General features: G+C 47.3%; 1 protein-coding gene across 1 annotated transcript in view; it reads right to left on the bottom strand.

Moving 5' to 3' along the window:
* The window catches only part of SLC30A5 (solute carrier family 30 member 5), a 39,056-nt gene extending 37,911 nt beyond the window's left edge, over positions 1-1,145 (bottom strand). Inside the window, exon 1 of the mRNA XM_077286605.1 lies at positions 712-1,145. Coding sequence (XP_077142720.1) covers positions 712-782 — 71 coding nt within the window. The 5' untranslated portion in view covers positions 783-1,145. The remainder of the gene's footprint in view (positions 1-711) is intronic.
* Between the last annotated feature and the right edge of the window lie 16,611 nt (positions 1,146-17,756).

The following is a 17,756-nucleotide window of genomic DNA, read 5'->3' as shown; positions in this document are numbered from 1 at the left end:
GGCTCCACCTGCCACTATGTGACATATACAGGATCAATGGAGGAGGATTACCCCTCCTGCAACTATTGGGGAATCAGCAGTGTGGCCTGCCCTGTAGCACAGGCAGTGCAATTCCCAAGTAAAGGTGACACTATAAGTCTCAGCATGCTGACAGCTGCCTGCCCCCACATGTGCGGGAGGAGACACTAGAAGTCCCAGCATGCTGACAGCTGCCCGCCCCCCACATGTATAGGAGACACTAGAAGTCCCAGCATGCTGACAGCTGCCCGCCCCCCACATATGCAGGAGGAAACACTAGAAGTCCCAGCATGCTGACAACTACCCGCCCCCACATGTGCAGGAGGAGACACTACAAGTCCCAGCATGCTGACAGCTGCCCGCCCCATATGTGCAGGAGGAGACACTAGAAGTCCCAGCATGCTGACAGCTGCCCGCCCCCACATGTATAGGAGACACTAGAAGTCCCAGCATGCTGACAGCTGCCCGCCCCCCATATGTGCAGGAGGAAACACTAGAAGTCCCAGCATGCTGACAGCTGCCCGTCCCCCATATGTGCAGGAGGAGACACTAGAAGTCCCAGCATGCTGACAGCTGCTCGCCCCCCTATTTGTGCAGGAGGAGACACTAGAAGTCCCAGCATGCTGACAGCTGCCCGCCCCCCACATGTGCTGGAGCAGAGCACACACAGGCACTGCTATGGCACCGCCTCACCTGGACTCCGGGGCATCCACAGGCCCCAGCCTGCCGCTGCTCATCACATTGCTGCTGTACTTCTCGTCCATGCCGGCGGCTCCCTATAACGTCATGTAGCTGCTGCTGTAATCTGCCCCCTCCCGTCTACAGGCCGGGACACCCGCGGAGGGCCCTGCGGGACGGCGAGTACATGAAAGGAACCGAGTGACAGCCGCAGCCCGGACACATATTCCGGATACACAGCCTCCAGCACTGCCAGCTCGCCGGCCTGGAGTGCTGATGGACAGGAAGCGTCACCGGTCACATGACAGCTACAGTACGGAAAGAGACAGGGAAAATCTCACTCAGACGTGTAAGAAGCGTTCTCCTGAGAAGTACAGGGAGGCGGTGGAGACAAACTTCATGGCACTGCGTTTCCTGGTCTTTTGAGACAGGAAAAGGCTCCAGTGACTGCATCCCACGTGATACATCCACATTGGTGAATCCACATGAACATTGCCTCTGAGAAAGCAGCCGAGAAATGCTCCCTAAATACAAACACATAGGGCTCCATTCACCTGATATTCAACCGTAATATATAGTGTGAATAGTGGGTGACCACCAAAAGATCCAGTCATCTATATGGTCTGTAATCCCTTAGGTCTTTCCCATCTTCATAAATGGCTGTTGTCTGATGGGATTTGTAAAAACAAACAGTTTTGCAGTTTACTAATTATTAAAATTTTAAGTCATTCATGAGATAACACTTTTGTTTACAGTCTGTTACCTTGGGGATCGGCCACCGCTGCTAGACAGCAGAACATGGGCAGTGCTTACAAGATCTTTTCTTTTGAGCTTGTAATATCTGTTTTGAAGCTGTCCAGGAGCGCTGTTACCTCCTAATGCCTAGTTTCAGTGCAGCGTTTATAAGCTAGAAAGCAGCGGTAATCGGTCAGAAAGCAGCCGAAAGAAAGGACAAATGGTGACATCTCATGAACAGCTGCAATTTTTAGAAACAGTAAATTGCAAAAGTTGTTGTTTTTACATTTCTCCCCTATACAGTGTCAGACTGGAGAACACAGGGCCCACCAAAGAACATAATTCTGGGGGCCATCATCCATGTACTATAGAAATAAGAAAGGCTAAATCTTTAACAAAAAGTAGGACGCTGTGTACATTAATGATGAAGCTGAATATCAGAGACTTCTTCCTTCTTATCACTATATGGACTACATTGGATTTGACGGACTACGTCGGACCAACATAGGATCTAGTCAGTTAATAAAACGATCATTGGGGGATGGTGTAGGGTAATGGTTTTCTGTGTGTTTTTTTAATAAAGTTTTTTTGTAACACTTTATTACAGCATTATTAATTGAGATATCTGACAGACACCTTTAAATTCTTCTTACTGGGGCTTGTGTGAAATGACCCCCCCCCACTATAAATTCACTGCCTAAGGCTACTTTCACACTAGCGTCGGGAACAACCCGTCGCTGTGCGTCGGGCCGACGTTCCCGACGCTAGCGTGGTCTCCGCCGCACAACGGGGGCAGCGGATGCATTTTTCCCACGCATCCGCTGCCCCATTGTGAGGTGCGGGGAAGTGCGGGGAGGTGGGGGCGGAGTTCCGGCCGCGCATGCGCGGTCGGGAAAAGCGGACCGTCGGGAGCAAAAAACGTTACATGTAACGTTTTTTTCTCCCGACGGTCCGCTACCACACGCCCAAGCGTCGCAAAACGGACGCGACGTTTGGCAATGCGTCGCAAATGCGTCGCTAATGTTAGTCTATGACGAAAAAACGTATCCAGCAAGAACTTTTGCTGGATGCGTATTTTCGGGAAAACGACGCATTTGCGACGTATTGCAGTTAACGCTAGTGTGAAAGTAGCCTTATGCACCATGCCTGGGGCGGCTGTACGCTGTCATTTTTAGATTAGGAGGTCAGCTAAGGACCTTCCCATCGCGAGTAGATCAGTTTGCTGCTGATGATTCTGTATTGACTAAAGAAGGCAAATATTTCCTGCATCCATTCAAAAGAACTAGAAATACATGGCCCCAGTATAGTGGATACAGATTGCTCAGCTCTGCATATGTGAAGAGTTAGAAAACAAAAATAGCATGAGCTCCTCTCATTCTACACAACCAGCCAAGGTAAAAATGACAGCAGCAACCTTATACTATCAGGATGGGAAGGTCCATGGACATCAGCATTGCTCCGGCCCCAAATTTCTTAGCCGGGTTCCTGCTGTTACAGCATTGAACTGTGTCAGCGTCAACATGGCACAGACACAGTTCAATCCTGTGATAGAGCAGCGAGACACAAGCTCTCTGTCCGATCGCTCTCCGTTTTGTAAGCCGCAAATCATTTATATGTCGGAGAAGTTACACGGGCGGCGTGATAACGTAATTGCAAGCCCGCCATAGAAGAGGAGACGGAGGCTGGGGTGCCTGCAGTCAGGATGAGGTGAGTTTAAACTTTATTATTTTTGTATGTTCGGGCAATGGAGACCATCGTACTAGAGTGTCTGAAAGGCCATCATATATATGAGGCAGTGGAGCCATCATACTATATATAGGGGCAGTGGGGCCATGATGCTATATATAGGGGCAGTGTTGCTATCATACTATGTATAGGGGCAGTGTTGCTATCATACTATGTATAGGGGCAGTGAGGCCATGATACTATATATATGGGGCAGTGGGGCCATCATACTATATATAGGGGCAGTGGGGCCATCATACTATGTACAGTATATGGGGCAGTGGAACCATCACACTATGTACAGTATATGGGGCAGTGGAACCATCACACTATGTATAGGGGCAGTGGGGCCATCATGCTATATATAGGGGCAGTGTTGCTATCATACTATGTAATTATTATTATTATTTATATAGCACCATTGATTCCATGGTGCTGTACATGAGAAGGGGTTACAAACAAATTACATATACCACATACAGTAAACAAACTAACAATGACAGACTGGTACAGAGGGAAGAGGACCCTGCCCTTGCGGGCTTACATTCTACAGGATGGTGGGGAAGGTGACAGTAGGTTGGGGGGTTGCAGGAGCTCCGGCATTGGTGAGGCGGTAGCTCCGGTGTTGGTGAGGCGGTAGCTCCGGTAGTGGTGAGGAGGCAGCGGGGTCAGTGCAGGCTGTAGGCTTTCCTGAAGAGATGGGTTTTCAGGTTCCGTCTGAAGGATCCGAATGTGGTTGATAGTCGGACCTGTTGGGGCAAAGAATTCCAGAGGATGGGGGATATTGGGTGAGGGGAGAATAAGTGTGGAGGAGAGAAGGAGGTCTTGGGAGGACCGGAGATTGCGTGAGGGTAGATATCGGTAGATTAGTTCAGAGATATATGGAGGAGACAGGTTATGGATGGCTTTGTAGGTCAGTATTAGTAATTTGAACTGGATACGCTGAGGGAATGGGAGCCAGTGAAGAGATTTGCTAAGGGGGGAAGTGGAGGAGTAGCGAGGAGAAAGATGAATTAGTCGGGCTGCAGAGTTAAGGATGGACTGGAGAGGTGCAAGAGTGTTAGCAGGGAGGCCACAGAAAAGGATGTTGCAGTAGTCGAGGCGGGAGATGATGAGGGCATGCACAAGACTTTTAGTAACATAGTAACATAGTTATTAAGGTTGAAGGAAGACTTTAAGTCCATCTAGTTCAACCCATAGCCTAACCTAACATGCCCTAACATGTTGATCCAGAGGAAGGCAAAAAAAACCCATGTGGCAAAGAGTAAGATCCACATTGGGGAAAATAATTCCTTCCCGACTCCACATACGGCAATCAGACTGGTGGATCAACACCCTATCAAGGAATCTAGTATATATAACCTGTAACATTATACTTTTCAAGAAAGGCATCCAGTCCCCTCTTAAATTTTAGTAGGGAATCACTCATTACAACATCATACGGCAGAGAGTTCCATAGTCTCACTGCTCTTACAGTAAAGAATCCTGTACAGAGTCTCTCTGTCTCAATCTTTGCTGCCTTGATTTGCTTTTTACGGAATTTATTTAATTTTCTGTATTTAATGCCTGCTCACTACCTACTTCCTTTAAGGGGTAACGTTTCTCCTTATGGAGAGTGACATACCAGCTGGCTTGTCAAGGTAAGGAGGCTTATTCGCTACTTCCAACAGGTGGCGCTATAGAGTTTAAGTCCTCTTTTTCTCAGAAGAGGCAATTTGCATCCTTCCTTTAATTCTCTAAATGCTTTCTTTTTGTCACTTATTGCGCCCCTTACAGCTGTATTTAGCTATATTGGTTTCCTCCTATTTCTAGTATGTTTATTCCCATACGGTATATACTGTGCACAGGTCCTATCCAGGATGCTAATAAACGTCTCCCATTTTCTTTGTGTATTTTTATGTCTCAGGATATCGTCCCAGTTAATTGCACCAAGATCATCTCTCATCCGTTGGAAATTTACCTTCCTGAAGTTTAGTGTCCTTGTCACCCCTCTACTACACATTTTATTAAAGGATACATGAAAACTAATTATTTTGTGATCACTATTCCCCAAGTGACCCCCAACCCTTATATTTGATATGCGGTCTGGCCTGTTGGTTAATATTAGGTCTAGCAGTGCCCCCCTTCTTGTCGGGTCCTGAACCAATTGTGAAAGGTAATTGTCTCTCATAGTTGTCAAAAACCGATTACCTTTGCTGGAACTGCAGGTTTCTGTTCGCCAATCTATTTCAGGGTAGTTGAAGTCCCCCATAATAATGACTTCTCCTGGAGTCACAGCTTCATCTATTTGCTTTACGAGGATATTCTCCATTGCTTCCATTATTTTTGGAGATTTATAACAAACCCCTATCAGTAATTTATTATTTTTTCCCCCTCCCATTATCTCCACCCACAGGGACTCTACATTTTCATTAAATTCACCTATATTATCACGCCGGATGGGTTTTAAGGACAATTTTACATATAGACACACCCCACCCGCTCGCTTATCTGTACAGTCATTTCTGAAAAGGCTATAGCCCTGCAAGTTAACAGCCCAGTCATGGCTCTCATCCAGCCATGTTTCAGATATCCCCACCATGTCATAATTATGCTCCAACAACATTAGTTCTAATTCGTCCATTTTGTTGGCGAGGATTCTGGCATTAGTATACATGCACTTGATGTTCCTCTCTGTACCTCTATTCTTTCTTAAATTATTAACTGTTCTTACCCCCCCCATGCCACCGCCCCCCCCCCCAACTTCCTTATTTGTGCCCAGGTCTCTATCTGCACTATCTTCCCCTCCTATAAATTGAATACCCTCCCCCCAATCCCTAGTTTAAACACTCCTCCAACCTTCTAGCCATTTTCTCCCCCAGCACAGCTGCACCTTCCCCATTGAGGTGCAGCCCGTCCCTAGCGTAGAGCCTGTAGCCAACTGAGAAGTCGGCCCAGTTCTGCAGGAACCCAAACCCCTCCTTCCTACACCAATTCTTCAGCCACTTATTAACATCCCTAATCTCCCGTTGCCTCTCTGGCGTGGCACGTGGTACAGGCAGTATTTCGGAAAATACCACGTTGGAGGTCCTTGCTTTCAGCTTGCAGCCTAATTCCCTGAAATCATCTTTAAGGACCTTCCACCTACCTCTAACTTTGTCATTTATGCCAATGTGCACCATGACCGCTGGGTTCTCACCAGCCCCTCCCAGTAATCTGTCAACCCGATCAGCGATGTGTCAGACTCGAGCGCCAGGTAGGCAGCACACCGTCCGACGATCCCTGTCTTTGTGACATTATCCTATCTGTTCCCCTAATAATTGAGTCCCCCACTACCAGCACCTGTCTGGCCTGCCCTGCTCTCCTATTTCCCTCCTTACTGGAGCAGACACTCCTCCGGCTTCCAGAGGACATGCCTGGCTGCAGCATTGCTACCCCTGTACTGGTACCCCCCTCATCTGCCAACTTAGCAAACTTATTGGGGTGTGCCAGATCAGGACTAGCCTCCCTGGCACTCTATACTCTACCCCGCTTCCTGTCACCCAGCTTGCTGTTTTCACTTTCCAGCAGCTCCATCCTACCATCCCCCTCCTCATCTATCCCATTGAGCCAGTAGCATAGCTACTGGGGGAGCAGAGGGGGCCTTTGCCCCAGGCCCCATTACATGAAGGGGCCCACTGGGAGCCGGCACTGCCATTTCAGTGATGAGGCACAATACAGCACAGGAGGAGAGCAGGAAAATGCCTGTTCCCCTACCTGACGGAGATTCTGCACGCTGGTAGCGCAGTGACCAGTTGCAGAATCTCCCTCCTGCACTGTATTGTTCTGACTGACCTCAGTCAGGATCTTCTCCAGGCTGCAGTTTTCTGCTGGGACTGGCTCAGGACAGGCAGGCTGGGTCCTAGTGCCCACTGCTCACCTGAATTTCACTCAGATACTTCCTAGTCCTGCTGCAAACTTTGGTAAGTGGGGATGTATTAGATTGATAGGCATGCTATAGCCAATGGGGGTAAATGTGAGAGGATGGGGTGTTGTGGGGGAGGCAGAAAGGGCACTGGGGGGTGAATGTGAGAGGATGGGGGTGTTGTGGGATAGGGAGACAGGGAACTGGGGAACTGGGGGGGGTGAATGTGAAAGGATGGGGGTGTTGTGGGGGAGGGAGACAGGGCACTGGGGGGTGAATGTGAGAGGATGGGGTATTGTAGGGGCTGAGGTGGGGGAGGGGACGGGGCACTGGGGGTGAATGTAAGAGGATGGGGGTGTTGGGGCTGAGGTGCGGGATATTGCACTGGCGGGTGAATGTGAGAGGACAAGGGTATGGTGAGGGCTGAGGTGGGGGAGTGGCGGCGACACTGGAGGGCTGATTATTATACGGTTTTGTTATGAGATTATATGCACTCCATCACATGCAATAGTTGTTATCTGGGATCCTCATCTCAGAGGGGCTTTTTATACTTACCAGCTGGGTAAGCCATGAGCTGCATCACATTTAAAGCACCACTCCAGCAGTTTTTTTTATTTCACCGCTGGAGTGGCGCTTTAAATCAAAGACTGACTGTCTGATACTCCCCTTCCGGCGATTTCACCTGTTTTCGCCACTGCACAGCTCAGCTCCATCTCTTGCAGTTTGTGACCTGTCCGCTGCCCCAGTGTTTCATGGAGCGGGACGGAGGTCACTAATCAATGTGAGTCTATGAGAGCCTCGTCCTGGCCTCTTTCTCGCCTCTTCCTGGCTCTCATAGACTTACAGTACATTTAGAGCTTGTGGCGTAGCTTCTAACTTCTGGCCAATCAGAAGCTGCACTCACAGGATGGAGCCAAAAAGCAGTGAATACGGCGGAGGATGAGTATATGATACCAGCAGTGAAAAAAAACCCCCGATAGAGTGGTGCTTTAATAATTTATAATAAGCAGACTGCCAAATCATGACAGGGAGCCCCCAATTTCACTGGCGTTATCAGACGGTCATGGACGCCATGTTTGCTATGTGCTTGTGTCGACTAGAAGGGTTTGGTTTTTTTCAATAGAAGAGAATTGAGAGAAGCTGAAAGAGTTGTTACGTGACCACCTGCTGACATCAGCGATGCTGGGGCCATTATTACTGCACATGGGGGGACATTATTAAATGTCAAGTGGGCACTTAAGAAGCATTATTATTTATAGGAGCACCGGTGTGCAGCTGCTATGTGGTAGAGGTGTCATGTCGGACGCTGTTCAGACCAGGTCGTCCGACAGACAGCGGTAATTCCGCTTTTGTCCACTATGCGCTCATTGGCGTCGGCTAGATTTTGTCTAGCTGGTCCAGGGTTAATTTACCTGGTGATCGGATTGGAAGCTGGGCCATGCCCATTGCCTTTAAATAGTTCTCCTGAACATTGGGCGTCGCCGATTATAGCTTCAGTCTAGAGCTTGGTTATCTCGGTCTTGTGTGGTGAGCTAGTGGTTGGAGTATCGTATCTGGTGGAGTATATTTCCCTTTGTCTTATTTACTCCTTCCTATATTTGTGTTTGTTTTGCCCTGAGCATTTATAGTGTATTCCTGTTTGACTGCGGTGTGGTGTATATTTTCTGTTATCCTTGTCTGTGCTTATTGTGGGTATTGGTTTATTAACACTTCACTGGGTGGAGGGTGGTATTCTCAGCCTAGGGTTAATACAGGAGATAGGGAGAGGCTGGAGCCCTGGACATGCACACCTTCACTGTAAACTTCAGGTAGAGGGACAGTCAGGGTTCCCCTAGTCTGAGGGAAATCGCAGGGGCCCGGGTTATCACCTCATTCCTGCCTAGGTCTCCCGTGACAAGAGGGTGCTGAGCTGGCTGTCAGTCAGTGTCAGGGGCGCAGTTACAGCTGCCGCTCTCTATACACAGAGTGGTGACTGAAACCGTGTCGGTGCCGCCCCTGAGGCTGCAGTGAAGAATAAAGTTAATTTCCTTCTGGCAGTGGGACTCTCAGTGCAGGCGGCGCACGGTGTCAAAACACTATTAACTATTATACTGTGTTTTGGGGGAGAGGGGGGACATCATTCTATGTATAGGGGAACTCTAATGAACATCATACTGTATGTACGGGAGCTGTGGGCCCAGCATACTGTGTATAAAGGAGTTGTGGGCCTACCATATTGTGTATAGAGGAGCTATGAAGGCATTATACTGTGCATAAGGGAGCTGTTGGCTGATTATGCTGTATATAGGGGTGCTCTGGGGGGCATTATACTTTCTAGAGTGGAGCTCTGTCGGCATAAGACTGTGTATAGGAGAGCTATGGGCTCATCATACTGTGTATAGGGGAGCAGTGGGACATCATACTGTGTATAGGGGAGCTGTGGGATCATCATAGTGTGTATAGGGGAGCTGTGGGGGCATCATACTGTGTATAGGGAAGCTGTGGGCCCACTATGCTGTGTATAGTCGAGCTCTACATGGGGGGCTACTTAGGGGACATTATTAAATGTTAAGTGGGCACTTAAGCATTATTGTTATAGGGGCACTCAGAGTATTGTGACCATCAAAATTGCATATGCAGCGCCCCAGAGTCCTGGTCGTTGCAGTAATGTCGTTCTTCCACCAGGGGGAGTGATATTACGTCTGATGGCAATAAAGGAGATCTTCCTACCAAGTATCACAAACCATACACCACACTTCACACTCCAGACCACCAGGGGGAGCCTTGCTCCTATCTACTAGGGCACTCCTCACAGAAGGGTAAAACTGGTGGGCTGGATAGAAAGTTAGAGAGAAGCTGGCTGGGCTTTGCCCAGGCAACACCTGTTAGGCAGACACGGGGAAAGGAGGAACATCGGAGCTGCAGACAGAGGGTCCCTGACAGGGGTGGGATCCTGTCAGAGGCCTAGCACGAGACAGAAAGACACGGAGCTGCGCCTGCCCCACGTGCGGCAGCATCCTAAGAAAGGACAAGAAGAGAATTGTGTTGTAGAGGGTGAGAAACGAAGTCACAGCACAAGGAGATAACACAGAAGGAGTTCTGCCCTGTAAAGGCTGCCTCCTTCTGAGGCGCGTAGCCGGTGGCCGGAACACCGAGGGAGCAACTGTCTCTAAGCCTTGCTCCAGAGACCGGCAGGACAGTCAATTCCAAGTTGGCTGCCCGATCTTAATACCTAGGAGACACGGTGGCAACTTGTGGGGGTCGGGGCGTCTCTAGGGTCCCTATAAACAAGCCTCAGGCCATCAGTCATAAGGGTTGTCCTATCCACACCATCTGGGGGACAGAGAGGAAGAAATAACATCTAGAACATCTACAAGAGTTGTGAGGACCTTACCGAGAAGCTCGGCAGGGAGGTACTACAACACACAGGCGCTAGTAGGAAGGCTACTGATTTCCACCTGGATAAGGGGACTCTGGAATTGCCTTCAGACCGACCAGACTCTGCCTGCCCTGTCATCTGGCGCTCCGGGCTGAGGATACCATCTGAAGTCTTCAGTAAACAAGGTAAAAGACTGCAAACCTGTCTCCTCGTTCTTTATTGCACCTTGCCCATATATAAACTCTTTTACTGGACACCCCTGAGGGCCACGGACCGGGTCAGCCACCGTGACATCCCCCGAACCGCAGGACCCGGTACCGAGTACCCCATTGCCCTACACTGGGGGTGATCCAAAATATGGTGGAGGTTCAAAGATGTTTAGGGGTTGTTTTGCTGCCACTGGCAATAAGTACCTTGACTGTGTGCAAACCATCAAGAAAAATTAAGATTACCAAATGATTTTGGGTTGCAATGTAGTGCCCAGTTTCAGAAAGCTGGATTTGGGTGACTCCTAGGTCATAGGTCAGGACAATGACCCCAAACATACTTCAAGAAGTACTTGCAAATGGATGGAACCAAAGCGCTGGACAGTTCTGAAGTGGCCAGCGATCAGTCCGGATCTAAATTCCATTGAACACCTATGGAGAGATCTTAAAATTGCTTTTGGGAGAAGATGTCTTTCAAATATGAGAGACCTTTAGTAGTTTGCAAAAGAAGAAAGGTCCAAAATTCAGTTGAGAGGTGTAAGAATATTTTTGATTATAGAAACTGATTCATTGCAGTTATTTTTTGCAAAGGTTGTGCAACCAAATAAACAAGTTTGTGCTAATTTATACCACAATAGTGGTGTAAATTACGACAAATATATTACAGTGCAGAAAACTGGAGTACATTTGTTGTGATGATAGATGGAAAATGTGCCAATTTCATTAAAGGCACACACCTCCAGCACTCTCTTTGTGAAGACTGGTGTGCCATATAACAGTTTTGACAAATTGTAGACTGAATTTCCACTGTTGCGTTTTTTTCCGCGATGCGATTTTTTCGCGGAAAAAATCGCAACATTTGCACAAAAAATGCGGAATACACTGTAAATAATAGGAGGCATATGTTAGCGTTTTTTTCGCGTTTTTATCACGTTTTTATAGCGAAAAAATGCGAAAAAAACGCGAAAAATCCTGAACGTGTGCACATGGCCTAAAGGTATTGTACTAATGTCCTAATCCGATTATAGGATGAGACAGCAGCACTTAAAGAGACTCTTCTTTGCTCTGACCTAATTTTCAGACAAGGAGAGACAATCAATATCAGAAGGTCATTAACCCTAAAGGCTAGCAGATGCTTTGCAGGAAAACCAAAGTAAATTATATTCTATGTCATTAGAAAAGCAGCACAATGTTTGGCACAAATACATGTAATTCATAATGGTATAGCGGCACAAGTCTCAGTTTAGTACATAGATATGGTACCAGAACCAAGATGTGTGTCACCCCATGACAGGAGACCTGAGGCATCGGATTGTGGCGCAGCTGGAAACAGAATCCTGGCTTCGCTAGACGAATCCTGGAATCCAGACAACACTGGTCAATGCCCGAAGACCCGATCTATGCCAGGCAAGTTCTGGAGCCCAGACAACACCAGTCAAGGCCCGAAAAAAAGAACTGACGAAGCCAGTCAAGAGCTGAGGCCCAGATACATCTGCTGTGGGTTGAGCACCGAAGATCCGTATAGAGTCTCCGCTAATGGTGGAACGGAAGGTGCGAGTGAGCCGGGCCATTACTTCTGACACTGACATACAGTACAGTGGTCAGTAGGGGGTGGTGCAATGGACAGGGTAGGGACCGCCTAGAGTGCGAGAGGCACAGAGAGCATGGATAGACTTTATCAAAAGGACTTGTGGCCTAGCGAAAATAACCGGAGACACCCGCTAGATGGGGATCATTATAATGGTAACCTTATTACTGTGAACATTGCTCTCATAAGAAATTGGATGTACTGTATTTAACGTAATGAAATCCCTCTGCAAGAGTTATAGTGCGTTGATAACAATTGTGATATTATTGTATGTGGAATATTGTACTTTGTAATTACCCTGTTATTCCTGAACTATTCGTTGTGCAAATCGCCCCTTTTCTATATTCATACCCGTAAGAAATAGTTAAAGGGTATGTGCCGCCCTGGCCGGGACGCTGCAATAACGGTACTGAGTCACAGCGGTTCTGAGTGCAGGTCGAACCCGATTGGGGCGCGCGCCAGTTTTTATCAATTGTAGGGTTAATAATAAAAGTATTTAAAAGGTTGGTGATGCCACTTAGGATGTTTGGCCTCTGCTCTGTAGACGTGACATCAGCAGATGCTTCTGAATCCCCAGCAGGAGCGTCTGTGACCGTTCTGTGCTGGGGAAGAACGCCCCTGTGCACAATAGGCAGGTAGGTAGCAATTACCTGCCTGTTAGTGCTCAGATACATTTTTTTTTCATAAAGTCCAGGATATCCCCTTTAAGTTGGCTACTGCTACCTTGTCCTTGTGTTCATGTTGCATTCTAGTCTCCTGCTTATTCTGTCCCCAAATTGTGACCACACACTCATCTAAGCCTCTTCCATTCATGATCTATAAAAAAAAAAGCCTTCTGCATCTTTGGCTCCATGAAGCACTTAGTTTCCTGTCATCATCAGCTCTATTGTGAAGCAGTGATGCCGGCCGCTTGAAAATATAACGTCATCATGCCGCTGCACTTCACCTTCGCACTTCACAGAACTGGCGCTCATTTTTGTATTTGTCTTTGAAAGACACAAATTCAATGGAAGGCAAACATCGGGGAACCAGTCAATTCCCACCCCCAGGGGGCAGTAAAATATTCCCACCTATGAGACTCCTCAGACCTCCGCCTGAGGCGAGATACTCATCTTGCCTCATGGCATAAGTAGCCCTTCACACTGAGTTATGCATTGCCACTATGCTCAATTGGATGAATAATCTCTGGGCACACCAAGCATCCGTGTGCAGTGCAGTCACCGATTGCTGGGTTCTGCATGTTAATCTCTGTAGGCAGGCTGCAGGGTATGAGGGCTGAGATGACAAGCAGGACAGTGTTGGGTTGGAGGCCAACTGTTTGTCTATGCCATTTAGAGGAACGGATTAATGGAATTCATGTGCAAAATAATCCATTGCATTAATGTTGTGAGGAGGAGGATTTCTTATGGATCCATCTCGATTCTGTTTGGTGTCAGTTTTGAAAACAGGAAAAAAAAGTCCTACATTGTGTCAGAAACAAAACCCTAAAGGGCCACATTATATAAAATATGGGGCCCCTCTGCTTATGTTGGCATTTGTATAACTGATCCTAATAGATAATATTACACAGAAATTCCATTTGTTCCTCTAAATGGAACAGAAAAATAGAATGTACGGAGATGGGCACTTAGCTGGCGTTTATTACACCAGTATTTTCTTATAACACATTTGCCTGGGGAATAAGGACGTCAAGTTGTGGTCTAACATGTCCACTGGTTAGAGGGGCACAACATGCTTGCCTTGCCCAAGGTGCAATGCAATTACCCCACAGGTTGTCAAGGAGAAATCCATATTATGCAATGCAGATTTACTATATTTGCAGGAATTGTAATGATTTTTGCTGATAATCTTACTACATCTTACCTCCATCAGTACTGAAGATTGTGGACGCATGTCCTCCTTCGCATCATTTGCGGCGCGTGCTGGCCCGCCCCGATACAGGAGGAGGGTTATTGGAACGCCCGCCAGGGTCGTGGGGCACTCGGTACGGGGTCCGGTACTTAAGGGGACGTGTAACGGCCGCGACCCGGTCTGTGGCCCTGGGCGCCCATGTAAAAGTGATATTAATAAAATTTTATGTTCGTGACACCACCTGTGGTATTCGGTCAGTGGGGACCGACGCTGCTTAAAGGGGTCCACTGGGGTGATGTTATGGCAGCTAGATGGTATAACTTCCCACAGGTGAAGTAGGTCCCCAGGGCTCCCAGTGAATAGATGGAAGATGGTGAGAGGTGCAGTGAACAACGAGGACACAGGTTTGCAGTCTCTTTACCTGGTTTACTGAAGCTTTAGGCAACCGCAGTCCAGGGCACCAGATCACAGGTACAGGCAGGGTCCGGCTAGCTTGGAAGTGAATCCAGAGTCCCCTTTACCAGGTGGAGATGAAAACCTTCCTAAAAGTACGGTGGTGTTGTAGTCCCTTACTGCCTATGGTTTCTGATAAGGTGCTCACAGTTCCTCTCTGTCCCCCATATAGGTTAGGACACAAACCCATATGACAGGTGACTCGAGCCTTCTTACAGGGTCTCTATCAGGACCCGGGCCCTATATGTCACTGTGCCTCCTGGGTGTAAAGGCGGACAGGTAACTTAAAGTTCAGCTGTCCTGCCCGTTTCAGCTATGCCTTATAGAGTCTGACACGGCCTTGGTATTCCGGCTACCGGAATCTGCGCTAGCCAGGGAGGTAGCCAGATCACTGCTCTGCTCCCCTGGTGTCACTCTCCTGTTCCTTTTCTCTCCTGCACACTTTCCACAAATTGTCCGTTCTTTCTCAGTTCTCTTTCTCCAGGAGCTGCAGCACCTATAGCTACATGGCCCCTTCAGTCTCTCTTCTTGCCAGGAGCTGTAGACCCTCACGTCTGCTCAGCTATTCTCCTATCGTACCAGCTCCGCCTAGCTGATGTTCCTCGACAAGCTCCCTTCTGGCAATCTCTCTCTAACACATCTTTCTGCTTCCTTCCCCTATGTCTTTCTGACAGGAACTGACTGAAAAACTCCCTTTCCCTCCAGACCACAATCTATTTATAGAGGAGTTCACCCTAAACCAGATTTAGAGCTCCCCCTCCTGACCTGGAGTGTGAACTTGTTCTGTGTATGTGATTACCTGATAAAAGAGATCTTTCATCGCTTCCAAGCGTGACATCACTCTTCCCGTGAGGAAAGCAATGCCACTGTGACAACCAGGACCCTGGGGTGTCACATTATCATGTCGGGCAGTGCACCAATTTGCTAAGGATCCTGAGTCTCTTATATAAATACTCCTTGCCCTCTTAATAAGCCACGAATCCTGACGAAGCCAAGGTGGTGAAACGCGCGTCGAGGCTCCTGCGTGTCCCACCTGCACCCCTACACTCCAGGTATGAGATGTCTCAAGTAGGGTTGAGCGAAACGGGTCGGCAATTTTCAGAAGTCGCCGACTTTTGGCAAAGTCGGGTTTCATGAAACCCGACCCGACCCCTGTGTGGGGTCGGCCATGAAGTCGGCGATCTTCTGAATCTGGAATCGGAATTCCGATACCGATTCCCGATATGTTTAAGATATCGGGAATTGGTATCGGAATTCAGATTTAAGTGTAAAATAAAGAATTAAAATAAAAAATATCGCTATACTTACCCTCTGACGGGCCCTGGTACTAACCGGGAACCTTCCTTCCTTAGAATCAGCCTTCCAGGACCTTGCGGTGACGTCGCGGTGACGCCGCGGCTTGTGATTGGTCGCGCGGCCGCCCATGTGACCGCTCGCGCGACCAATCACAAGCCGTGACGTCACCGTGACGTCACCGAAGGTCCTGGAAGGGCTGATTCTTAGGAAGGAAGGCTGCCGGAACAAAGCCGAGGGTGAGTATATTCCTATTAGGTATATACTCACCCTCGGACACGCCCTGCTTCTTTCCGGCAGCCTTCCTTCCTAAGAATCAGCCCTTCCAGGACCTTCGGTGACGTCACGGTGACGTCGCGGCTTGTGATAGGTCGCGCGAGCGGTCACATGGGCGGCCACGCGACCAATCACAAGCCGCGACGTCACCGCGACGTCACCGCAAGGTCCTGGAAGGATGATTCTAAGGAAGGAAGGTTCCCGGTTAGTACCAGGGCCCGTCAGAGGGTAAGTATAGCGATATTTTTTATTTTAATTCTTTATTTTACACTTAAATATGGATCCCAGGGCCTGAAGGAGAGTTTCCGCTCCTTCAGACCCTGGGAACCATTGGAAACCCAATGCACTGCATTGGGTTTCGAGTTTCGGCCGACCCCGACCCCGACTTTTTTATAGGATCGGCCGATTTCACTCGACCCGACTTTTGAAAAAGTCGGGTTTCGTGAAACCCGACCCGATCCTATAAAAGTAAAGGTCGCTCAACCCTAGTCTCAAGGTAATGACATTTAATATTGTCTGCTATTTGACTAAAAACCTTCATACCTTGCGACACATATGCTGATATTATTGTGCCTAGTTTACAGCAGTCCAGTGCACAGGCAGCACCTATTTCAGATGCTATTTTTTACTTCATTATCAGGCTACCATGGCTATAATTCCTGGGCACACTGCCAATTAACTTTATAGGTCAATTTAACCATATTCCAGTATAATTTTCAATTTATGTGCGGAGGTTGTCAGGGGACACGTGTTTCTCTTTTTCTGATGTGATATTATTTTTTCTTTATCTCCACTCACATTTGTCTTTTAGCTGCTGCATTTTTCTTACTATATTACCTGTCCTCGTCTGTTATTTATGTTTAATAAAATGTATTTTTTTTGCTAAAACCCTTTTTTGTTGAATTTTTTTTTTGCTATTTATTATTAGTATGAAATCCTGTTTAATAGGTTGAGATTAGCTATTTATAAATCCTCACTTCTGTTTGGTATTGTGGAATCACTGGTCAGATAGTAGGAAAGTGAAGCTTTTCTCAATGAATCCACATTATGTCAAGAATTCACTTGATCTTTAACCGTTTACTTTCCGGCTGTAGTCAGCGGTGATCAAGGAAATGCCCATTTATGTATGTAGAAACTATCTAATATATATCAGTGGTATTTAACTCTTTACCATCTCTGTATAGGAATACTTCATTATATGACTTATTGGCGGTATTTAACTCTTTACCATCTCTGTATAGGAATACTTCATTATATGACTTATTGGTGGTATTTAACTCTTTACCATCTCTGTATAGGAATCCTTCATTATATGACTTATTGGCGGTATTTAACTCTTTACCATCTCTGTATAGGAATCCTTCATTATATGACTTATTGGCGGTATTTAACTCTTCACCATCTCTGTATAGGAATCCTTCATTATATGACTTATTGGCAGTATTTAACTCTTTGCCATCTATGTAGAGGAATACTCCATTATATGACTTATTGGCGATATTTAACTCTTTACCATCTCTGTATAGGAATACTTCATTATATGACTTATTGGCGGTATTTAACTCTTTACCATCTCTGTATAGGAATCCTTCATTATATGACTTATTGGCGGTATTTAACTCTTTACCGTCTCTGTATAGGAATCCTTCATTATATGACTTATTGGCAGTATTTAACTCTTTGCCATCTATG

The sequence above is a fragment of the Ranitomeya variabilis genome, chromosome 1 (assembly GCF_051348905.1).
Source record: "Ranitomeya variabilis isolate aRanVar5 chromosome 1, aRanVar5.hap1, whole genome shotgun sequence".
In the NCBI taxonomy this organism is placed as follows: Eukaryota; Metazoa; Chordata; class Amphibia; order Anura; family Dendrobatidae; genus Ranitomeya; species Ranitomeya variabilis.
This window is presented reverse-complemented; position numbering and strand designations above follow the sequence as displayed.